The 24,462-nt window shown below is 46.5% G+C and overlaps 1 protein-coding gene across 4 annotated transcripts in view; it reads left to right on the top strand.

Annotated features, from left to right (window-relative positions):
• MYH10 (myosin heavy chain 10) overlaps positions 1 to 24,462 on the top strand; it is a 93,429-nt gene that overhangs the window by 68,150 nt on the left and 817 nt on the right. For all 4 annotated transcript variants that reach the window (XM_061360009.1, XM_061360011.1, XM_061360010.1 and 1 more), the window contains 25 exons: positions 2,154 to 2,347; positions 2,611 to 2,732; positions 3,220 to 3,289; positions 3,389 to 3,549; positions 4,183 to 4,291; positions 4,374 to 4,505; positions 5,915 to 6,121; positions 7,093 to 7,230; positions 7,768 to 7,891; positions 10,344 to 10,515; positions 11,846 to 12,058; positions 12,157 to 12,301; positions 13,343 to 13,549; positions 14,357 to 14,461; positions 15,778 to 15,930; positions 16,264 to 16,512; positions 16,985 to 17,197; positions 18,061 to 18,273; positions 19,222 to 19,383; positions 20,365 to 20,493; positions 21,693 to 21,781; positions 22,019 to 22,142; positions 22,225 to 22,433; positions 23,155 to 23,263; positions 23,997 to 24,169. In XM_061360009.1, the coding sequence (XP_061215993.1) occupies positions 2,154 to 2,347; positions 2,611 to 2,732; positions 3,220 to 3,289; positions 3,389 to 3,549; positions 4,183 to 4,291; positions 4,374 to 4,505; positions 5,915 to 6,121; positions 7,093 to 7,230; positions 7,768 to 7,891; positions 10,344 to 10,515; positions 11,846 to 12,058; positions 12,157 to 12,301; positions 13,343 to 13,549; positions 14,357 to 14,461; positions 15,778 to 15,930; positions 16,264 to 16,512; positions 16,985 to 17,197; positions 18,061 to 18,273; positions 19,222 to 19,383; positions 20,365 to 20,493; positions 21,693 to 21,781; positions 22,019 to 22,142; positions 22,225 to 22,433; positions 23,155 to 23,263; positions 23,997 to 24,169 (3,922 nt within the window). The remainder of the gene's footprint in view (positions 1 to 2,153; positions 2,348 to 2,610; positions 2,733 to 3,219; positions 3,290 to 3,388; positions 3,550 to 4,182; positions 4,292 to 4,373; positions 4,506 to 5,914; positions 6,122 to 7,092; positions 7,231 to 7,767; positions 7,892 to 10,343; positions 10,516 to 11,845; positions 12,059 to 12,156; positions 12,302 to 13,342; positions 13,550 to 14,356; positions 14,462 to 15,777; positions 15,931 to 16,263; positions 16,513 to 16,984; positions 17,198 to 18,060; positions 18,274 to 19,221; positions 19,384 to 20,364; positions 20,494 to 21,692; positions 21,782 to 22,018; positions 22,143 to 22,224; positions 22,434 to 23,154; positions 23,264 to 23,996; positions 24,170 to 24,462) is intronic.

Consider the following 24,462-nt stretch of genomic DNA (forward strand, 5'->3'; position numbering starts at 1 on the left):
AAAAAGGTTTGTTGCTTCCAAGTTCCACTGAGATGTAGAATTGCATCTTAAGTGACAATTCTGGTAGCTCCAAGCGTTTGAGAGAATGTGTAAGCTTTGTGACACTATCAAGCTTCTTTATGCAGTCCAACATTGACAAAACACTGGAACATTGTAAAATGTGGAATGGGGTAGGAGAGCTGAAGGATGTATTGAAGTATGAGTTCTGCAGTTATAGTGGGAGTAGTAAGTGAAATAAGCTTCTTCCAGACTTGTTGGAATTGTTATTTTACTTAAAAACCCCTCCTGATTTTGCTATTTTCCCTTGTAGAAGCTGCACATGTTTTGTGAGGTATCAAGGAACCAACAAATCCACTTACTTAGAATGTCTGTTTAAAGATGCTTTAAATATTTTATCCAGCCTCTTCCTCATCCTTCTTGTATTCCTGTCCCCAGGTTTAGAAATGTGTGTGTGGGAAGGTTGTGCCTTCAGACTTTCCATCTTTACTGAAGTTTATCTTGACTACTCAGTGTTCATCACGTACTTAAGGAAGCTAGTGGGGTTTCCTAGAGGAAGTAGGAGAGGCTTTGGCCAATGGAGGGTTGTCCAGTTGCACTGTTTAGTGGCTACTGTGCTTCCCCAAGGGGGAAAACTTGCATTAAACTTTAATATCCTCTTTGAAATATAAGTAACCACCTTAGAGTTGGAGGCCAGAGGAGAGCAAAACTGAATATGTGCAATTATCAGATACTCTTAAAAAGCAGATGGCCAGACATGAGCTGGATAGTGTCCGGGCACTGATGGTGTTTTGTTCATCCTTTGTAAGACTGATTCCCAGTTATCTCTGTTCCATTTCTGGTTTAGAATGGAGTCTGCTTCGAAGTAAATAGCTGGGATATGATCTTATGAGCAATTTAGCACCTACTTAGTCTCCTAACTTCTATAAGTTGCTCAGATTCTTGTGCTCAAAGCCATGTGGACGATCTGGACTTTGCTCTGTGCTGTCTTCAGACTTACAAGTGATTATTCAAACTCGGTGCCCTGTATTTTTTCTGGTTTGACAATTCCCTTTTTAAATTGACCTTTGAAAACCAGATGGGCACAAGTGTGAAATAAAATATTGCCACTTCTTTGTCATGTACAAAAATAATTCTGGTAGCAAACCAGAATTCCCTCAACTTTGGTTTGAATGAGTTTGAAGATCACAGAGATTGTAGCACACATACAGCTGCTGGTTTCTGGCTGGCCAGCTTACATTTCCTGGAGAGCCAGTACGTGTTGTATACTTGCTCAATACTAAGAAGTACCAACTATAGCTGTTAAGGTGTCCAACCACCTGTGGGTTTTCTCTTTTATTGAGCTGTTTAAGTAACTGCTGACATGTACATGGAGTCACGTTCATGGGTTTGACCTATAGATGCTAGTGAAGGCAGTCAGATTTCTAACTTGTGCTTCTGAAGAAGAAACCAGAGAGATCCTTACCCAAAATGTTCCCAAAAATCGAAGAAAAACCGTTCTTTGGATGCTTTACCACACCTTCACAGTAGTTGTCCTGGTTTGAATCTTGCCTTCTAGCTAGAAAGATCTTTGCAATTGTATATGAAACTTGGAGGAATTCTTCCAAAGGGCAGATTAGCAGAAGTCTGGCAGATGGTTTTCCCCCTCTTGTCACTGAAATAACACTATTTCCAACTCTTCCTTATATATTTATGCTTTCAAACCAGATCTGAATATTCAGTGAAACTCAGATTTAATCTAATTCCTGCTACTCTTTATTTTAATGTGCACAGATGTCTAATTCCTAATGTCCCACCCTGAAATACTTTGCATTGTAAGAATGCAAAGAATCACCAGTTTCCAGGCAGCTTTCAATCCCTTCAACGTTCCCCTAAAATAAGGAAAAGGCTTTACTGGTCATGTAGAACTGCAAGTAAAGAGCTGGATATTTTACTCTGTACCTACTAAAGCTACACTACTCCGCTGTGTAAGTTTGTGGCTTTGGTTCCCCTGCTTCCGCGCAGCGTTCCTGGTCCGTGCTGACTGCTTTGCCCTCCGACGGCACCTTCCGCCGTGTGTTCCGCAAAGCTTCTGCTGCTGCACTATTGCTCCTCTTTCGGTCCCTCTTTATAGCTGACAAACATTAAAGTCCACTTAATTCTCTTCTCCTTCCCAGTGGATCGTATTGTGGGTCTGGATCAGGTCACCGGAATAACGGAGACCGCTTTTGGCTCTGCGTACAAGACCAAGAAGGGCATGTTCCGCACTGTCGGCCAACTGTACAAAGAATCTCTCACCAAGCTGATGGCAACTCTCCGAAACACTAATCCCAATTTTGTCCGCTGCATCATTCCAAATCATGAGAAGAGGGTATGTACTACAGACTGCTCCTCTAATTCTTTATTCCAGGCTTCACATCCAGTTTATGTTACGCATGCTGTCCATGTCTACCCCTTTGCAATCAGAAGCCAGGCTTCATAAGGTTTTCACACCGATCAGATATCCCAGTATTCCCTGCATATCCCCTTATTTAAACATTTGACTCTGTAGAGGGAAGCCTGAAAAACTTCAACCGCACATTTTCATTTGTAAAAATGTAAAGACTAAAAGTTGTGCTTGTTTTATTGGTCCAGGCTGGAAAACTGGATCCACATCTGGTTCTAGATCAGCTTCGTTGCAATGGTGTTTTGGAAGGAATAAGGATTTGCCGACAAGGATTTCCAAACAGGATAGTGTTCCAGGAGTTCAGACAGAGGTAACAGCAGGAACGCTGTTGATTTTTTATGAGATAAAGTTCCTTGTTAAGCAATTGGAGACAACCCCTGCCCCTTCCCCAGCACAACTGGAAGAAAACCTGTAGGTTTCCCAGAGAGGTGGTGGATGCTCCATCCCTGGGGATATTCCAGGCCAGGCTGGGTGTGGTTCTGGGCAACCTGATCTAGTTGTAGACGTCCCTGCTCATTGCAGTGAGTTTGGACTGGGTGAGCTTTGAAGGTCCCTTCCACCCCAAACCATTCTGTGATTCTATGACCATGTGTGTCTTGAGGCAGTTAACTTGAAACCATTCAGTACTACAAGTTTATTCTAAAGACAGCAGGGAAAGGAAACAATCTCACATGGATTGATGGAAAAACTCTCTGGAGAAATTCCTCAGCTCTGGCTCTGGTGACTGTAGCTTTATGGGTTTATGATCATATAGCTTATTGTTGAATGTAAAGGTGTTTTTTTCATTTGACTTAAAGGTACGAGATCCTTACTCCCAATGCAATTCCAAAGGGGTTTATGGATGGGAAACAAGCCTGTGAGCGTATGGTGAGTGTTTATACCTAAATATTGTTAAAATGTTGAAAGTTTGAAAGAAAAATTGTCCTTCTCTTGATGTAAAATCGCTGTGCTTGCTTCTCCTCTTAGATCAGAGCCTTAGAGCTGGACCCCAACTTGTACAGAATTGGACAGAGCAAGATCTTTTTCCGAGCTGGTGTCTTGGCACACTTAGAAGAAGAACGAGATCTGAAGATCACAGACATCATCATCTTCTTCCAGGCAGTCTGTAGAGGATACCTGGCGAGGAAGTGCGTGTGCTGTTATGACTTGGTCTTCTTTTGGTCTTCTGAAGTGTCTCTGATAGGGAGCTATACATTGAAACTTCCAATTCAGGAGAGATTTTCTTAAAGTGCGTTGCCTGTCATTGTATCCAGGGTGTTAGAGGAATTTTTCCCTAGTAGGAATTTGCATCTTCTTTCCTTAATGATATCTTCTCCTTTCTTTAATATACTGCCTTTGACTCATGCAGCTATTTACAGTATAGCTCCTGGCTGTAGAAAAGTCTATCTGGTGCTCAGCCCTGCTAGTCTATCCCCTGCTCCAGTGGAGGTTCTTAGAGGCATTCAGGAAAGCTGCTGTTTTGAAGTTAAAGACAGTTCAGTGTCTAATCCAGCCTGACTTTACCTTTTGAAGAAAAAGGTCTTGTAAGAGTTAAGAACAAATAGCATTTGTTCTTTTTGCTTTGAAGCTTGTGAATCCAGCTCTTTCTCTACCTCTTCACATGAGGAATAAGTACTCATAAATCAGTGGAGTCACTGAAAGTTAAAAATACGCCTGTTTATGGTCTGCAAGTGTTCTAGGATTGGGTAACCTGAAAAGTAACAGCACAGACAGATATCAGCTGTCTTTAACACAAAATGTTTTGCTCTTTCTGTCTGCAGGGCTTTTGCAAAGAAACAGCAGCAGCTGAGTGCACTGAAAATCCTGCAGAGGAATTGCGCTGCGTATTTAAAGCTCAGGCACTGGCAGTGGTGGAGAGTCTTCACGAAGGTTTGTTACATTCTAGGACTTCCTTGGACTTTTGGAAATAGGTGAATGCAGGTTCTCACTTCTTCTACTCAAATCTTTACAGGTGAAGCCTCTTCTTCAAGTCACCCGTCAAGAAGAAGAACTTCAAGCCAAGGACGAGGAGCTAATGAAGGTGAAAGAAAAGCAGACAAAAGTGGAGGCAGAACTTGAGGAAATGGAAAGGAAACACCAACAGGTTTGTGTCCAAGATCGGCTTTTGATGTCTAGAATGTGAATGGCACTATATCCCACGTGAGGGAGGCATGTTGGGGAGACACGTGAGCACAAGCACTGAGAGTCAGGCAAGTTAACTCCTTTCATACTCAGCTAAAATCTGGAAAAGGAAGATACAGCAGGAGCCATTCCTTAAGGAATGAACATCATGTTAACAGAACTAGATCTAGGTGACATATTAAGCAGAAGCTCTTCCCTGTGAGGGAGCTGAGGCGCTGGCATGGGGTGCTCAGAGAAGCTGTGGCTGCCCCATCCCTGGCAGTGCTCAAGGCCAGGTTGGACACAGGGGCTTGGAGCAAGCTGCTCTAGTGGAAGGTGTCCCTGCCCGTGGCAGGGTTGGAGCTGGATTTAATGGCTCTTCCAACACAAACCAGATTATTGGATAAAATTAAAAATGGATTTGTGGTGATAATTAACATCGATATCAATATAAGGAAGAGATGAGTGTCATAGATATAGACGTGTGTATCACTATCGTGATTCTGAGACCTGATAGAACTGGAATGGATATCTAAAGGGAGAGCATTAGTTCCTGTTGGTCTTGCTGGAAGGTATGGCCTGTTAGGAGTGTCTAAGGACACTGGGTTTGTCTTCGCTTGGAGAAGAGGAGGCTGAGGGGTAACCTCATTGTTCCCTACAGCTTCCTGAGGAGGGGAAGTGGAGAGGGAAGCATTGATCTCTTCTCCTGGGTATCCCAAGACAGGACATGTAGGAATGGTTCAAAGGTGCACTGAGGGAAGTTCACACCATTAGAAAACATTTCTTTATCCAAAAGGTTGAGCAAACACTGGTACTGATTTCATAGAGAGGTGGTCGATGCCCTGAGCCTGTGTTTGAGGCATTTGAGCAATGCCCTTAATAACGTGCTTTAACTTTTGGTCAGCCTCAAAGTGGTCAGACAGTTCAACTAGATGATTGTTGTAGGTCCCTTCCATCTGGAACTGTTCAGTTCTGTTGTCAAGTTTACACAACAGATAGTGATGTGGTCCAGTTCTGTTCCAGTGACGCCAAGTGCCAGTGTCAGCCCAGGTTCCCATGGCGCTGTTCTGCCACCATGGAAGGATGAGTGTGAGGAACAAGCCAGGAAACGGGCACTTCCCTCACCTTTCTGTTGCTGGCAGTGCAGGCCAGGTGGAGTAGGTGCAGTGGGATTTGTTCCTTAAGTGGGGGACAAGTGAGTGAATTCTGCTGTAGCACTGCTGCAAAAGCTGGTGTCTTCTAAAGCCCTCTGCTGGAAGCCTTTCAGTTTGGATGTTGACCAGGGAGTCAAGAACTGGATCAGAACTTGGCCTTTAAGTAACTTTATAGTTGTCATGTATATTATGAGAGACTTTGAAATGGTTTTTACTGCTTTTTTGTGTCTATTTGCAGCTTCTAGAAGAGAAGAACATTCTTGCAGAGCAGCTACAGGCCGAGACCGAGCTCTTTGCGGAAGCTGAGGAGATGAGGGCTCGCTTGGCTGCCAAAAAACAAGAGCTGGAAGAAATCCTCCATGATTTGGAGTCCAGGGTTGAGGAGGAAGAGGAAAGAAACCAGATATTGCAGAATGAGAAAAAGAAAATGCAGGGCCATATCCAGGTATGCTGCTTGGTGGTGTGTGTAGATACAGCACTAAAGGTAGCAAGCACTTAGAGTGGGCAGGAACTGGGAATGATTGCCTGGAGCTTCCCTGTGGAAATGAAGACTGGTGGGATGATGGCACTTACGGGACAAATGTCCCTTTTTGACTGAAACCCAGTGAGTACCGTAAAGAATATTCCTTCTTTGACTTATATGAAACTAAGACAGTTTTGTCTCCTCTGAGTTACTTGGTTTTGCTTTGAGGTTTTGGGTTGGGTTTGAGTGAAAACCAGCTGATTTAGGTGCTTCCTTTTGAATTACGGGGGCTTTGGGAAAGAATATCAGAACTTCTGTCTTTCAAGATATTCAAGGTACTTGAAGGGGAAATAAACCTCGCATCACAGTTCTTGATGCCTTTTACTAAATGTCCATTAATGTGTGGCTGAGAATCTTATTTAAAATCACAAATGAATAGAAGCATTGCTTACTGCTTTTCTAGTCGTATCTAGGTACCTGTGTCAATATCTGAACCGTTTCAGCTGTAACACTGAGATCTAGTTTCGTAGTGAAATCAGGAGATCTATTTCCTCTGGTGTCTCTTTGTAGACACTTGCCCTTCTACACCAGATGCCCTATTCAGATGCAGGATGCTACAAAGTCTGTGACATAAAGCCTGAACTGATTTGGTTGTCATTAAGTGGAATGTTCAGAACTAGGAAGGTTAAAGAGTGGTGAGGTGCCTGTATGTTTCCTAGACAGCATATTTCAGCTTTGGCTGGAATACAGAGCATAAGAAATTCCATGTGTATCACATGGCCTTAATTTCATTACCATTTCAATGCTACTATAAAAGAATCTAACAAAGCAATTGCATTTTCAGTGCTGGTTTAGGCAGGTGGCTGTTGAAAATAATACATCTTTGCACCGAGTTAGAAACAAAACTAATACAAGTGAAAAACTAACCCAGATGCAATTGCCTTCCTTCCCAGGACCTGGAGGAGCAGCTCGATGAGGAGGAGGGAGCTCGGCAGAAGCTGCAGCTTGAGAAAGTGACAGCTGAAGCGAAGATCAAGAAGATGGAGGAAGAGATCCTGCTGCTGGAGGACCAAAATTCCAAGTTTGTGAAGGTGAGAGCAGTGCATGGTGGGGACCCTGCACAGAAGTGGTAGCAGGGCCAAGTGACAGCTCTCAAAATATTGGAGCCTGCTGTCAAGTTTGTGCCTGAAGACTTGTGGGGTTTGAAGAGGTTGAATCTGAGATGCTTAAGAAGTTCCTTTGAACTGGCCTTCAGAAAGGAGGGGTTTGTCCTGTATTCTTTCCAGTTCCATGAGTCTTAAAATGGAATAACAGGAGCCAGTGTCTGTCACAGCTACAGTTGTTTTCTGCAAACAGATTTCCAAAGCTGTAAAGGAGATGCTCTCCTAAGCCAGGCCCCTGTGTGTTAAATCCCAAGTCTCCCTTTCTGGGAAAATAAATGTTCATGTTTCTGTACTATGTCAGTTGATCCTTACTGTTGACAGGGCAGTCATTTGAAATAAAACCTGTATGATATGTGCTGTGTGGGACCTCTGTATGGATTTTTGTATATTGAAGTATTTGTGCTGCTTTTAGTGACTCTGCAAACTGTGTTTCAGAGTTGCCCTTTCTCCCTTTCTCCTAACTAGGAAAAGAAGCTGATGGAGGATCGCATTGCTGAATGTACTTCTCAGCTGGCTGAAGAAGAAGAAAAGGCCAAAAATTTGGCCAAACTCAAGAACAAGCAGGAAATGATGATCACTGATTTGGAAGGTTTGTTCTTATATTTGCCTATTAACAGTTTGGACACAGTGCTAGAGATAAGTGGAGCTCTTAGTCAATGTATGCAGCATCTGGTCCAGTTTGCTCAGTGTAACCTTATACCTTAATAGCTGTTATTTTTATCTAAAGCTTGAAAGAAATTCATGTCACTTGCAAGCCTTGTTGTGTCTGCTGCTCAGTCCTTCCCATCTTTAAATTGTTAGGTTTTTATTTCTGAGCATCCATTTCATTTTAGAGGCACTGAGAAGTTCATGTAGGTGCAGGCATCCCTTGTACCATAGTAAAACATCCCTCTCTTGGGAACCCCACTTGGTGTCCCAGACATAAGAAGGACATGGAGCTGTTGGAGCAAGTCCAGAGGAGGCCACGAGTGTGATCAGGGTCTGGAGCACCTCCTATACAAAGACAGGCTGAGAACATCGAGGCTGTTCAGCCTAGAGAAGTTGTGAATGCTCAATCCCTGGCAGTGTTCAAGTGCAGGTTGGATTGGGCTTGGAGCAGTCTGCTCTTGTGGAAGGAGTCCCTGCCCATGGCAGGGGGTTGGAACTGGATGATCCCTAAGGACCCTTCCAGCCCAAACCATTCCATGATCCTAAGTTGCTACATTTTCCTATAATAACACATCAGAGCAACCTATTTCTGGAAGAGTGTTCCTAGGTCCTCATTAGGCTTCCAAGATTTTCTGAATACAGCAACCTGAATTGATTTGCTTATTGTTTAAATGCCTTGTTTTCCTGAAAAGGCTTCATTTCTCTGGCAATTATCTCCAGCCCTGTATGTAACCTTTCTTGATTTGATGCTTTCTTAAATTACTTATGGCTGTAAATAGCTATTGTGTGACATTTAAGTGCCAAATCAGAGTTGCAAAATGTAAGGCAAAGTTGCTCTCTGTGCCCTAATTTGGAAATGGTGTTTTCTTTGCTGTATTATGGCCTGTCCTGCTACATATTTTAAAACTGATGTGCTTATGGAAGAATACCAAACTTTAATCTTATCTGTGTAGGAAGGTATTGACCTAACAGGGAAAGCAGGAGATTGATGTACCTTTTCTTTATAAATCGTATTCAGAGACCTTAAAATGGTCGTAAGTCAGCTTTACTCACTGGAAAATAATGCTCAAGTAGGTGGATGCTTAAAGCAGGGCTAGTGTTTCTCTGAAGATACTTGACAGATGTGTTTGGTTATGGTACCATGCCAAGCCTGCTGACCTTAGAAATGGAAATTAAAGCTTAAATATAAAGCATGCAATTTCTTGGCCAGTAAAGCACAGTAAAATGATATTTACTCTTGGGCATGATTCAAAGAAGCCATTAAGGTCTCTCTGCAAGGGTCTTGGCACTGCTAGGCACTGACACTTGAAGAAAAGAATCTAATTTAATTTATTGTGAACTTTCTTAATTACAAAATCGGGTCTTACGACACTGTCCTCTCACTGCCCAGGGATATAATGGAAAAACAGAGGGGAAAGTGCTGGTTTTTCTCTTTGAATGAGGAACTGTTCAGGGAAAACCAGTGTTACTCTAGATTGTCTAGAAAATGCCAAATTGTCCTGGGCGGCTCGAGGAGATGGTTCTTGAACATGGCTCCCTTTCTATGTAGAAGATGTCCTGATCCAGTAGCACATTCAAGAAGGGTAAATCTCTGCACTGAGGACCCACAAAGTATTGAACAAGTCTAATAACTTCAGTTTATACTAACGCACTTAGAATTGTGCTAATGCTATGCTAAGCAAGCCTCCCTGTGCCTTAACTACATTCCATACCTGGTCATTAGCTGATTGTAAACTGTGCAGCCAGGAGGTGTCTCAAGTCAACAGCAGGCAGAGCAGCCAGATATGGCTTCTTGCTGTGGCCCTGATAACAGGATGGTTTTCACAAAGCAATACCTCAGGGCAGGAGTATCTCAGCTGCACAAGTACCTTACTGGAGGCTGTCAGGGTTGTAAAGTCTTGCTTAAGTGTTGATGGGATGTGCGTTAGTGGCACAGATACTTGCAAAAAGGGTTTATCCAAGTTTTCTTTCAGCTATACTGTTTTCCAGTAGGCCTGTTGGAGTCTGGCCTTGCCCTTCCAAAGCTGTGCAAGCCATCACTTTTTCCAGTCTGTAGCTGGTCTTCATTTTTGAACAGTGATGTCTGTGATTCTCTGGCCTAGCAGCTCAAACCGTCTGTTAGATCCCACTGCTTATTTTCTATCAGGGTGAGGTTATGTTTGATTCCCTTATGTCAAGCTTGTTTCTGCAGTCACTGACTTTCTGTCTAAACCATGCAGTTCTACTTTGCTATTTCATCTTTCATCAGCCTTCCAGAAGCAGCCTGCAGAAGGAATTGACACAGTAGAAATGAAACTTCCCACCCTTCCTGCCAGCCCATGGCCGTGTCTCCAAACCTTCTGAGGATGACAAGATTAAAAATGCCATCTAACCATCGTTCTTTGTTTCCTTAGAGCGCTTAAAAAAGGAGGAGAAGACCCGTCAGGAGTTAGAAAAAGCTAAAAGAAAACTTGATGGTGAAACAACAGACCTACAGGACCAAATAGCTGAGCTGCAAGCCCAGATTGAAGAGCTGAAGATCCAGCTGGCCAAGAAAGAGGAAGAGCTGCAGGCTGCTCTTGCAAGGTCAGAGTGTGACAGTGCTTAGGGCTGCAGAAGTGTGGTAGAAACTTGCCTTCCCAGACAGAGTTCCAGTTAATACAGACATGCAGAACTGGGGATGTTAAAGCAGAAGCCAGTTCATGTTTAGCATCTCTAGACACCTGTGCCATGTGTAGGCATGGTAAAAAAACCCTAATTCAATGTTTTATTTTGCATCCTTGGGCTGCCAAGCTGCCAGAAAGTGAAGTTTCACCAGGGTGTGATAGTGTTTGTATTATGGAAGCTGTTCTTGGTCTCCAAGGGTTCAGCCTTAGGAGGGAAAAATATGGAATTCTCAATGAACCTTCTTAGTAGAGTGTGTTCAGTGATTGGGTGGGCTAGACACTGTCAAGATAATGCCTGCCAAATCTGTCAGCATCAAGGTGGTCAAGGTTAGATGGGGCTTGGAGCAAGCTGCTCTAGTGAAAGGGGTCCCTGCCCATGGCAGGGGGTTGGAACTGCATGAGCTTTAAGGTTCCTTCCAGCCCAGATCAGTCTGTAATGCTCTGAAGATGGGCATGGCAGCCTTGCAGTCCCATGTTAGGATACAAGCTCAACACCTCTGGTATTTTGGAGCACTCTGCTTCTTGGGATCTTGACAATAACAGAAGTGGTTTTCTACTTACGGAGTTTTAGAAGGTCATAGAATCATAGAATCATAGAATAGTTAGGGTTGGAAAGGACCTTAAGATCATCAAGTTCCAACCCCCCTGCCATGGGCAGGGACACCTCGCTCTAAACCATATCACCCAAGGCCTCGTCCAACCTGGCCTTGAACACTGCCAGGGATGGAGCATTCACAACCTCCCTGGGCAACCTATTCCAGCGCCTCACCACCCTAACAGGAAAGAATTTCCTCCTTATATCCAATCTAAACTTCCCGTTTAAGTTTTAACCCATTACCCCTTGTCCTATCACTACAGTTCCTAATGAAGAGTCCATCCCCAGCATCCCTATAGGCCCTCTTCAGATACTGGAAGGTTGCTATGAGATCTCCACGCAGCCTTCTCTTCTCCAGGCTGAGCAGCCCCAACTTTCTCATCCTGTCTTCATATGGGAGGTGCTCCAGTCCCCTGAGCATTCTCATAGCCCTCCTCTGGACTTGTTCCAACAGTTCCATGTCCTTTTTATGTTGAGGACACCAGAACTGCACACAGTGCTCCAGGTGAGGTCTCATGAGAGCAGAGTAAAGGTCTGTTTTATTCTAATGGAAAAGTTAAGGTATCATTTCTGTACGTAACTTACATAATGTCAGACTGTTAGGAGAACAGATTTGAAGCTATGAGATGCTGACTGTTGTGCCTCTGTTCAACAGAGGGGATGAAGAAGCAGTTCAGAAAAACAATGCACTGAAGGTGATAAGAGAGCTGCAGGCTCAGATCGCAGAGCTGCAGGAGGATCTGGAATCAGAGAAGGCATCACGCAACAAGGCAGAAAAGCAGAAAAGAGATTTAAGTGAAGAGCTGGAGGCTTTAAAAACTGAACTGGAAGATACGTTGGATACCACTGCAGCCCAGCAGGAGCTGAGGTAGGACCGTGTCTGTGTAAAAAGGCACCATTAAAATTCACACTTAATTCACAAAACACTAAAATGCTGATTTTGATAACCCACGATTCTTCCTCTAGGACAAAGCGTGAGCAGGAGGTGGCTGAACTCAAGAAAGCAATTGAAGAGGAAACCAAAAACCATGAAGCACAGATCCAGGAAATCAGGCAGAGGCACGCTACTGCCCTGGAAGAGCTCTCTGAGCAACTTGAGCAGGCCAAAAGGGTGAGAAGAAAATGAATGATAGAAATACACTTTTCTGCCTCTGGACTTCTTATAAATACCATCAGTGTTGTGGTCCCCTCTGCTGAGATCTGCAGAGCTACGCTGTCTTCTCTACTGCATGCATAACAATTGCAATTGAATCAAATACATCACAATGATTTGAATATACTGCAGCTCTTTGGCAGACTTGGCATCTGTCTGAAGTGTTCATTAGAACGTGTGGAGATAAATCATGTAGCGCTTATCTAGGAATTCTCCAGCATTATTTGTGGAGATCTGCTGGTGAAAAGCAGTTCTCTGCACAGTTCATACACTGTAGTAATGGGAATATAGGGAATACCTCACAAGCTTCCTTAGTATTTTAAACTAAGGGAGAAACAGTAATTAAAGCTGGTGGAAATCATGGTTTATTCACTTGAAGATCTTGTGCATGTCTTCTGCTCCTTATTCATTAAGTATTTTCGATAAAAGCATAAAAAGCCGGAAAGTTAGCCTGCAATGTGAAGCAGAACCCCTGTGCTGGTGTCAGTTCTGTGGTGAGAGTGGCGCTTAATCATCCCTTATGCCATTTATTACTTCTTTTCTAAAAAGGGTTTTGACAAATGTCAGTGCAGTGGGGAAAAGTGCTTTGTTTGCACTTCCAGGCTGCTCTGCCTGCTAAAATCAGGGCAGCTGCAGTTGATATCTTGCCTTTTATTTGTGTGAGACGAGCCATGCTGATCTGTTAATGGGCACATTCCTTCCTACTTACAGCACTACCCAAACCAGTCATTTTACAGCACTGACATCCCAGTTCTTGTGGAATTCATAGAAGTATCTTTTGCTCCTCACCATTACCTGTGATATCAGAGTGGAATAGCTTGCATTAACTTAGTCTTTGGCTAACACACAATGTTACATGGCAGCATTTTAACACTCCCTGCTTACAACTTGCTGAGCAATTGGTTTAGCTTTGAACTTGCTCTGATTTGTTAGACTGAGTATTGTTCAGCAGAAAACTATTGCTATGTGAAAGTGTTGAGTTTCTTTTGTTTTTCCCAGTTCAAAGCAAATCTTGAAAAAAACAAGCAAGGCCTAGAGTCTGACAACAAGGAATTGGCCTGTGAAGTGAAGGTGCTGCAGCAGGTCAAGGCAGAGTCTGAACATAAGAGGAAGAAGCTTGATGCTCAGGTCCAGGAGCTGACTGCTAAGGTCACTGAAGGCGAAAGACTGAGAGTGGAGCTGGCGGAGAAAGCTAACAAGCTGCAGGTAAGGTGGGATGGAATCAGAGAATCACAGAAGGGTTTGGGTTGGAAAGGACATTAACATCATCCAGCTCCAACCCCTGCCACAGGCAGGGGCACCTTCCACTGGAGCAGCTTGCTCCAAGCCCCTGTGTCCAACCTGGCCTTGAACACTGCCAGGGATGGGGCAGCCACAGCTTCTCTGGGCACCCTGTGCCAGCGCCTCAGCACCCTGACAGGGAAGAACTTCTTCTGCCTTAGATCTGACCTGAATCTCCCCTGTTTCAGTTTGAACCCATTTTAAACTGCAGCAGTGGGTGCTTTAGGTAAATCAAGCTGAAGTACTGCAAAAAAGGGAATGGCCCAGTTCTCTTTGGAGGAAACTTTCGGGTAGTCTCACTGTAAAAGTAGCATAGCCTAAAACAGTAGGAGTTGGCTCCTGGCTGTAACATTTTCTCTTGCTTTGATGCTTTAAACCCAGCTGCCACCCTGATAATCCCTGAATCAATGCTCCCATAAACTGTATGGTCTTATAATTAAAAATAGCATTTAGGTATGAATGCAGATATTGGAATGATGTGCTCTGCTACACAGCATGCTTGACTCTTGTTATGTTATACCACTGAGGTTCAGGACTGACATCCAGCCTGAAGCTTCCAGCCAAACTTGAAGTATTTTTAGCTTGTTGTGTCTCTCTGTGGGGATCTGTTGTTGTCTTCCCGTACCTGGAATTCGCTGAGGTTTTGTGTTCTGCAGTTCCAGCTACCAGTGAGACTGGGCTGTGCCCTGGGTCAGCTGCATGCTGCTAACCTTCAGGCTGCTTGCTTTGCAGAACGAGTTGGATAATGTCTCAAGCCTCCTGGAGGAAGCCGAGAAGAAAGGCATTAAGTTTGCCAAGGATGCAGCTAGTTTGGAATCGCAGCTTCAGGATACACAGGTGTGTGCAGTAAAGCTTCAACTTTGCACTGAAGCTTTGTTCCTCTTTGAAATGTGAACCGCACAACAGAAAATACAGATTTTCATTCATGGTTTGGAAAGCCCCTTGGGTAGAAGCTGTATTTCCTATTGAAGTCTAGTGAAATGTGGTGTATGATGATTGCTCAGCTACCTGTGGAGCCTGTTTTTTGTTACCTAAGATCCACTGTTTGATAGGCACTAGCCTTTCAGTTTCTCTGAGAAAGAAGAATGAAGTCAAAAGCCTCTTTCCAAGTAGAATATTAATAAGACCCTTGCCATAAGGGACAATGCCGTGTCTTTTACTGTTAGCTGTAGTTCTTACAGCTTAAGTTCAAACTGCCAGGTTTTGGGTTTGAGCTAAGTAATGCAGCTTTATGCATGTGTTCATCCGTTAAATATATTCCTTTTTTCCCTGTATAAAAATGCTAATGGTAACTACCTGAATAATATTCATGACAATTGGAGGGGTCTGTGGTGGTTGGAGGATGGAGGAGAGGGGGTGGTGGTTACACCTTTCATGAGTTTCCCTTATGACAGAAGTTTCCGCTGTCAGATTACAGCTATCTTTAAACTGACCTTTAGATTTAAGCAATGCAGCAAAAGTTGGAAGCAGGCTGTCATTGCGGGATTTGCTGCTATGTATTCACAGATTGGTTTGGGTTGAAGGGACCTTAAAGCTCCTCCAGCTCCAACCCCTGCCATGGGCAGGGACACCTTCCCCTAGAGCAGCTTGCTCCAAGCCCCTGTCCAACCTGGCCTTGAGCACTGCCAGGGATGGGGCAGCCACAGCTTCTCTGGGCACCCTGTGCCAGCGCCTCAGCACCCTCACAGGGAAGAGCTTCTGCCTAAGAGCTCAGCTCAGTCTCCCCTCTGGCAGGTTCAAGCCATTCCCCTTGGCCTGTCCAAAGCCCCTCTTCCAGGACATCCCACTTCTTCCAAGGTGTTTTCAAATAGGTGCTTTATATGCCTGTCTGAAAGAAGAGAAATAAATTTTGAAGGTGACTTCTGTGCTTGTTGCTTTAAAGATGGAAAAGTATCATCCGCGGACTTCTAGACAGTGGCGTGGATTCCCTGATCAGAAATGTGCTTTGTAAAGGAATAAGTGTGCCCAAATCAAATGATCAGTGCAAATCCAGATGACAGACATCCTTCTAAGCATATCCTTGTACAAAAATGCTATGAGAGTAATAATCAAACCTGATGCTTCATGGGGAGTAATGGAGGGTGGTCAGCCAATGCTGCAGCTCACTCACTGTGAACCAGACTGACCTGGAAACGTGCCTCTTTGTGTCACAGGAGCTGCTTCAGGAGGAAACCCGCCAGAAGCTCAACCTGAGCAGTAGGATTAGGCAGCTGGAAGAGGAGAAGAACAACCTGCAGGAGCAGCAGGAAGAGGAGGAGGAGGCCAGAAAGAACTTGGAGAAGCAGATGCTCGCCTTGCAGTTGCAGGTAACTTGTAAAAAGCAGGACTTCCCTAAGGCCCACACGTTTCTGGTGAGAGGAATCAGGTCCCAAACCTTGTGGAAGAATGTCATGTCATTTGCACATGTGTTAGACCAGATTTCAGACTAAAATGTCCTGTGGTCTTTCTCCACTGCACTAATGAGCAGTGCAGCTGAGTGCAGAGGGCAGGACTCTCCCCTGCTTAGCATCCTGCTTGCTCACAGGTTTTGTGTTGCTGTAGCAGTAACATCTGCTTCTGGTTTTACATTTTGGACTTGCTGCTTTCCTTCCCTTCTCCTGATGCTCTAAAGAGCTTTATTTTGCTGTATTAAATTGCAGTTAGCTGATGCTAAGAAGAAGGTAGATGATGATTTGGGAACCATTGAAGGCTTGGAGGAAAACAAGAAGAAATTATTGAAGGACATGGAGTCCTTGAGCCAGCGCCTAGAGGAGAAGGCAATGGCTTACGACAAACTGGAAAAGACAAAGAATCGCCTGCAGCAGGAGCTGGATGACTTGATGGTGGATCTGGATCATCAGCGCCAGATTGTTTCTAACTTGGAGAAAAAGCAGAAGAAGTTTGATCAGGTACTCGAGTTCCATCATCTTCTTGCTTTGTGTGCTTTTAAAACGGCCTCCTCTTTACGTTGTTACTGCATAGATGGACCTTGTGTACAGAAGGGTCTGGTGGTGTGGTCAGTGACAGCACTTCTGTGAGCAGCTTGGCTTTGTTAAAAGTCCCTTGTCACAACTTCAGTGAGCTGAATGTCAGCTTTGAGTTTTGTTAGAGCAAGTGATTGATAAACAAAAAGAAAATTATATTGGAACAAAACCTTAGAGTATTATTTGCAGTCAGTAAAATAAACTAAGAAAGGATGTGAAGACTGGAAGATTAAAATGATTTAATCTTGGTTTGTAGCTTGCTTTCCTCACCTCATCGCAGAGTAGCCGTGGCTGTTTTCTCACTAGCACTTCGATCACTTCATTGACTAAAACCCCTCAGGCAGGAAGTAGCTGGTTATAGAATGTATGAGATGGATGAATTGTTTCTTCTGTTCAGATGCTAGCAGAAGAAAAGAACATTTCTGCCAGATACGCAGAGGAAAGAGATCGTGCTGAAGCAGAAGCTAGGGAGAAGGAAACCAAAGCGCTGTCTCTGGCTCGGGCTTTGGAAGAAGCCCTGGAAGCTAAGGAGGAATTTGAAAGACAGAACAAACAGTTACGCACAGATATGGAAGATCTAATGAGCTCTAAAGATGATGTAGGCAAAAATGTAAGTACATTTCCTCACTCAATTTTGTTATACCCCACATAGGAAGTAACACAGGGAACCTCCCTGCCTGGAGAAGCATACGTGACACCCAAACTGAACTTGTTGAAGCTGGTTCATAAGCCCACATTCTGAAGGCATTAATGGGCAGAGTGAGGAGCTGGTCTTCATTAACATCAGGCCTCTTCAACAGATGTGGAGAGATGGGGAGCCCATGGGGCTCAGAATGACTGGTGGCACCTGTGCTATAGTTGAGAGCTTGGCTTACTGCTGCTTTTTCTGTGTGACATTGCACAGCTCTTCACTCCTGTTCCAGACTGATTTGGGTTGGAAAGGACCTTAAAGCTCATCCAGTTTCAACCCCTGCCACAGGCAGGGACCCCTTCCACTGGAGCAGCTTGCTCCAAGCCCCTGTGTCCAACGTGGCCTTGAGCACTGCCAGGGATGGGGCAGCCACAGCTTCTCTGGGCACCCTGTGCCAGCGCCTCAGCACCCTCACAGGGAAGAGCTTCTGCCTAAGAGCTCAGCTCAGTCTCCCCTCTGGCAGGTTCAAGCCATTCCCCTTGGCCTGTCCCTACAGGCCCTTTCTTGTTGCCCCTCACAGGTTATTGGAAGTTGCTCTGTGGTCTCCCCAGAGCCTTCTCTTCTCCAGGCTGAACAAGAAATCTGCACAGTCATGTGCACAGAAGTTGAGGTTCTCTAGTACAAACTTAGAGATGCTGCTGTGCCTCTTCTGATTCATTGTCCAATTCAGAGCATCACGAGAATGCAGTGTATTGAGTTCCTACAGGGCCTTGTTTTGCTGTTAATAACTGCTGATGTTGAGAGACCTGAAGGAGAGGGTCTGATTCATGTTTGTGGCTTAGGTCCATGAACTGGAGAAGTCAAAAAGAACTCTAGAGCAACAGGTTGAAGAGATGAGGACTCAACTTGAAGAACTGGAAGATGAATTGCAGGCCACAGAAGATGCTAAGCTTCGTTTGGAGGTGAACATGCAAGCTATGAAAGCTCAGTTTGAGAGAGATCTGCAAGCCAGAGATGAACAGAATGAAGAGAAAAAGAGGATGCTGGTCAAACAGGTATGACTGTTTTAGTGTACTTCACATTGAAAACGGTGTGAGGATCTTTTGTCAAAGCTCAGTTTCTTTAGTGATAGCTTGCTACCAGAAAAATAAACCTCTTTGCTTAAAGATCCTGTTCTATAGGAATCCCAGGCATTGGTCTTCACACACAGCAGAACAGGTCTTGTTGTGCAGTGGCCACTCTCAGTGCTGGTGTTAGACTGACACCGATGGGCCTCCAAAACCACTCAACATGGTTACTGCTGCATGGCTGTATTTCAAGGACAGGGGTATGTGACGTGGACTTTCAAGCTCATCCTATTTAATCTGCAGGAACAAATCCATGCATGCCAAGATGGGCTGACCAGCTCTTGTGAAGTGAACAGTTTCCTAAGTGCAAACTGTGACAATGATTCCAGATTTGCCAGACTTGAGAATTCCAATAACACAAAGCAGATGAGGAGAGATTTCACAAATATTAAAGTATTTTATGGTTGTAAGAGAAGCTGGTGCTAAATTGACATTAAGTTTTGAGGCGAAAACACCCAATATCTCTAAAGAAATGATTTTTAAATTCTTTTGAGAAAATGAGGTGATTCCACTTCTTACGTTCCTCTTGGTGGTTCAGTCAGGATTAGTGAGATCTGCCCTTGGGTGGTACCTGAATGTGGGGAGATGTACTGAGCAAGATGCTGACCACTATGGAGCTGAGCAGCTGAAATGGAAATGCTTCAGGTGCTGAGTTACCGTCTTTGGGTTCTCTTTTGTCAGTGCAGAGATCTGTGCTTCCCATTTATGGTTTCATTTTTGCCATCCGCAGTGTCCTCCTATGCAGCTTGCATTCTGGTGGCTTTTCCAATGGAGTAACGGCAGTTCTGCTCTTCCAAGGCTTTTTGGAGTCACCAACCACATTACTGGGGATCTGTGTCTGCTCCATTGAGCCTGTTCCATGCTTCTGTGTCACAGGTACGAGAGCTGGAGGCTGAGCTGGAAGACGAGCGCAAGCAGAGGGCTCTGGCTGTGGCAGCCAAGAAGAAGATGGAGATGGATCTGAAAGACCTGGAAGGGCAGATAGAGGCTGCAAACAAGGCTCGGGATGAGGCAATCAAACAGCTACGTAAGCTCCAGGTGAGTACAGCTCATCCTTAGAGCTGCTTTCTCTCCTGATGGCTCTCTGTCAGGGGTGTTGCTTCTCATCACATACATTTGAAGGCAGAAGGAGTCACAGACTCGACAGTGCTGACAGTCAGAGTATCCATCCTGAACTTAGCCCTTGCTCAAAACTCCTCTCATCCTACTTTTAATAAGGTTGTCTCCAGCAGTCACCTTCAACACTTGGCCCAAGGTCCTGCTGAGGGCTGCTTCAAAGCCTCCCTCAGCCTGGGGGCAGGCCTGGACTGATCCCTCACTGAAGAGGGAGCATAGGTTAAAGTCAGACCTGCTAAAGTCACCCAAAGGGGACGTTTGAGTACGTGCTTCAGGGGGTGCACAGTGAGTGTCACAGGTGGGTGGCTGCTGCACTCGTAAGAAGGTGGGGTGGTTTTAGTTAATTTAAGTAAATAGTTTACGTCAATCCAACAGCTTTACCTCTCCATCAGTTCCATGACAAATGTAGGTGAGCAGCTTTGTATTAGAGTTCTTTTCCTACAAGACATACAACAGATAAATGAGATGAAGTCTTATAATGTGATATCTCTGACAAGTAATCGAGTGATGGGAAGATAAGAAAATGAAGCTTTACTATTAAATAAGAACTAAAAATGTGTTGAAATGGAATAAAGCCACTTTGGGAGGAAGGTCTGACCTCTTAATCGTAGAATCACAGAGTGGTTTGGGTTGGAAGGGACCTTAAAGCTCATCCACCTCAAACCCCTGCCACGGGCAGGGATCCCTTCCACTGGAGCAGCTTGCTCCAAGCGCCTGTGTCCAACCTGGCCTCGAACACTGCCAGGGATGGGGCAGCCACAGCTTCTCTGGGCACCCTGTGCCAGCACCTCAGCACCCTCACAGGGGTGAAACCAAAAGGTCAAAACACTTCAGAGCTGCCAACAGATCTCGTGCTTGTCCTAATGCAATGTGGCTTTTTCCTTCCTGCCTTCCAAACCGCAGGCTCAGATGAAAGACTATCAGCGGGAGCTGGAAGAAGCCCGTGCGTCCAGGGATGAGATCTTTGCCCAATCCAAAGAGAGTGAAAAGAAGCTCAAAGGTCTTGAAGCAGAAATACTTCAGCTCCAAGAGGTGAGATTGAAATCCAGGAAACTTGGTTTTCTTGCTTGAGTGAGGTGAAGATCAGAGTGAAACAAGTAAAAAGCCATCTGGTGAGTTGAACAGGGGAAGAGGAGCAGAACTGGGTGACCCCCTGCCCCAGGGCATTAGTGAACTTCTCATGGCTTTGTGGGCATCATTCTGATAGTCTGCGCTCCATTCCTCTGCCTGGGCAGCTGGAAAGCTTGACCATTGCTTGAGAGGTTTGAGACCTCACTGAAACTTGTTCAGGAGTCTCTGAAAGGTGCACAGCTCTGTGCCAGCACCAAAACTGAGTACTGGAGATGTGACAACCCTGAACAGCAGCTCCAGAACCTCAGTGGAACACTTCAGTCTGTGCAGGTTTGTTACTGCCCTCTGGCATCTTCATCCCTTTCTCTTAGGGGCAGGGTTAATGTGCTCCATTGTTGGCAGTTCATGTGCGAGCTGTACACGTGCCCCCCATCTCCTGTCACCTCCTTGGTCTGCCTCAAGGTCAGGCATCAGCAGAATTGCCTGATGTGAGAGCCAGCCTCTCTTGCCCTGTTGCAGCTGCAGACCAAAGCTGGAGCAGTCACTCATAAAGTTATCCATAAATGGGTTCATAAAGGAGTCTTTATGGATAACCTGGGCCCTGGAGCTTCTCCACCTCATTCTTTTGTGGAGTTCAGATTTGTCAGTCGTGCGTTTGCAGTGCATTTAGCTGCCCTCCTTAGCAAACCCTTGGGTGCTTCTGCCATTTGATACGGTTTGTAGTGTGAGATTCAGTGCTGTTGATTCAGTGGTGCTAAAGCTTTGATTTCTACCCTCTGCTTTCAGTCATGCCAAGTGCCCTGTAAGAACCTCAGCAGTTTGTTTCAGTTGGTGCCCACTTTACACTGCAGGTGTCTGTTCACATGTGACAGTGGTTTTCTTCTGCAGTTCAGGGCTTGGATGTTACTGATCTGCACAGAAACTTGTCCTTAACTTCGTGAAGGAGCACTTCAGGGACCAGAAGTAAACCCAGTGTAGTCATGGGAGTTACAGGGGGAAACATCAAGATGATGTGTCCTGCTCCTACAGCTGTTGCTTCTGCTTATCCATGGGAAGACCCCAGGGATATTACACTTCACAGCATCTCCTGGAAGCTAAATTGCTTGGAGAAGTTTTGAGGTTCCTAATGCTGTAACGAATCTTTTCCTGATCCTCCACAGGAATTTGCTGCCTCTGAAAGGGCCCGTCGCCATGCTGAGCAAGAAAGGGATGAGCTGGCTGATGAGATAGCAAACAGTGCTTCAGGAAAGTGAGTCTGCAAGTGTATAACTGTGCATCTGAGGAGCTTGGGGCACCAGCAGCTGCAGGAGCCTGCTTGCAGGTTCTGCACTGCCCTGTCTTCATCACAGCGATCCCTTGTTCTGAAGAGCGCTGCGGACACAGGAGCTGCTCGTGCAGTTTGCGGTGCCTCAGGCAGCAGAAGCAACCTGGCCGGTGGCTTTGGGTCAGATCTGAACACGTCTTGACCCAGATACTTCCTTTCTAGGTCAGTGCTGCTGGACGAGAAGCGCCGGCTGGAGGCTCGTATTGCCCAGCTGGAGGAAGAGCTCGAGGAAGAGCAGAGCAACATGGAGCTGCTCAACGAGCGCTTCCGGAAGACCACGCTGCAGGTGAACCCTCGTTGGGGGGGCTGTGGGTGCCCGGGGTGCCTGCGGGCAGCACCGGGTGATGCTGGGGTGTTCCCTGTGCAAGGTGGACACGCTCAACTCGGAGCTGGCCGGGGAGCGGAGCGCAGCCCAGAAGAGCGAGAACGCGCGGCAGCAGCTGGAGCGGCAGAACAAGGAGCTGAAAGCGAAGCTGCAGGAGCTGGAGGGCTCCGTCAAGTCCAAGTTCAAGGCAACGATTTCTACCCTAGAAGCCAAGATCATGCAGCTGGAGGAGCAGCTCGAGCAGGAAGCCAAGTAAGGGGGGATTCTCTTTGCCCGAGTCCTGTCAGTTGAGTGTCTGAAACCTCAGTGGCTGGGTTTGTGTAGGGCTGAGCTGGGAGCTGGGGCACAGGCACGGGGTTGGTTGCCTGCAGACCTGCTGCTCAGGGCACACGCTGCAACAGGAGAGCTGGGAACTGACCGGGGTTGCAAGTGTCAGAACCAGTTTGCTCTGTAAGTGGTGCTGCTGCATGGCCCAGGTGAGCTGGGCCCAGGGGCCGCACAGTGCTGCAGAAGTACCTTGAGACAAGATGAAACATCCCCTTGAGCCACCTGCTCTCTCTGGGTGAAGGAAGGAAGATGGATAGCTCAGGGGGACAGTCCCAGAAAGTGCAGGGCTGTCACATCACCTCCATGCTTCTTGTGCGTTGGCACATGGGAGGACCATGTTGCTGGTGAGCAGTAACGTTAAAGCTGCTCTGTTCGATCTCATGGTGAAGAAGCACTTTTGTATCCCTCTCTTCAGCCTGCAGACCACACTCATGCTGCCCCAGTGCTGGGTTCATGCAGTCAAAGCTGCATCCCAGCCAAGCACCAGCCCAGTAAGTCAGTTCTGTTGGTGGTGGCAGGCGTGTTAAGGGGACTGGAGCATCAGTTACGTGGGGAGGTGAGAGCCCTGCAGGAAGGGCAGTGCTGGTGGTCCTGGTGGTCCTGGCTCTCAAGCACTGGGACAAATCCTGGCTTTCGGTTGTTGCAGGGAGAGAGCAGCTGCGAACAAACTGGTCCGTCGTACAGAGAAGAAACTGAAAGAAGTCTTCATGCAGGTGGAGGACGAGCGTCGCCATGCGGACCAGTACAAGGAGCAGGTGTGTGGAAGGACTGGGCTTCTGAGGCCTGGTGCTCCGAAACGGCAAATAAACCCATCCAGGGAGCTGAAAGGGCTGAGAAAGAAGCATTTGAGGTTCTAGAGGAATCTGCCTTGATGATCATGGAGTCCCAGCCTGGGTTGGGCTGGGAGGGACCTTAAAGTTCACATCAGTTCCAACCCCTGCCACGGGCAGGGACCCCTTCCACTGGAACAGCTTGCTCCAAGCCCCTGTGTCCAACCTGGCCTTGAGCACTGCCAGGGATGGGGCAGCCACAGCTTCTCTGGGCACCCTGTGCCAGCGCCTCAGCACCCTCACAGGGAAGAGCTTCTGCCTAAGAGCTCAGCTCAGTCTCCCCTCTGGCAGGTTCAAGCCATTCCCCTTGCCCTGTCCCTGCATCCCTTGTCCCAAGCCCCTCTCCAGGTTTCCTGCAGCCCCTTTAGGCACTGGAGCTGCTCTAAGGTCTCCCCTTCAGGAGCCTTCTCTTCTCCAGGCTGAATCAGCCCAGCTCTCTCAGCCTGGCATTAAACCACTGGAGCACGAGTTCCCAGCAGCCCATGTGGGCCCTGTGATGGGCTCTTTGGTCCCTCTAGCTCTGCAGTGTTCCCAGGAGCCTGTGGTGGGGCCCATTGTCCACCTCCAGCCAGGGGGGCCGGGAGGGCAGGTGCTGGTTCCCTCCCCGTCCTGAGGCTGCAGCTTCCAGCCTGATCCCGGGCACGTGGGTTTGTTTCAGATGGAGAAGGCCAATGCCAGGATGAAGCAGCTCAAGCGGCAGCTGGAGGAGGCTGAGGAAGAGGCCACGCGTGCAAACGCTTCCCGGCGTAAGCTGCAGCGTGAGCTGGACGATGCCACGGAGGCCAATGAGGGCCTGAGCCGGGAGGTCAGCACCCTGAAGAACCGGCTACGGTAGGTGCTTGGGGAAGCCCTTGGCTGCCCACAGACCCTGTGTCCCTGGGGAGCAGCAGCAGAGCTGGGGATCGGTACAGGGCAAACTGGAGCCTGCTGGGAGCTGCTGCCCAAGCCCAGTGATGGGAACAAGGGAGCTGCCAGAGCACAGGCATGTTCCTGGCACCTCCTGTGCCGGAGCCCTTCGGGACTCACACTGGCAGGTTCCCTGGGGTTGACAGCTCAATACAGCCCTGGATAAACACGACAGAGGAGGTGGCTCAGCTGTGTTTTGCCAGTGGCTGGTTCCCATC

This window comes from Neopsephotus bourkii, unplaced genomic scaffold, assembly GCF_033783945.1.
Source record: "Neopsephotus bourkii isolate Nb327-2 ecotype Australia unplaced genomic scaffold, CSIRO-AGI_Nbou_v1 NB_1003, whole genome shotgun sequence".
In the NCBI taxonomy this organism is placed as follows: Eukaryota; Metazoa; Chordata; class Aves; order Psittaciformes; family Psittacidae; genus Neopsephotus; species Neopsephotus bourkii.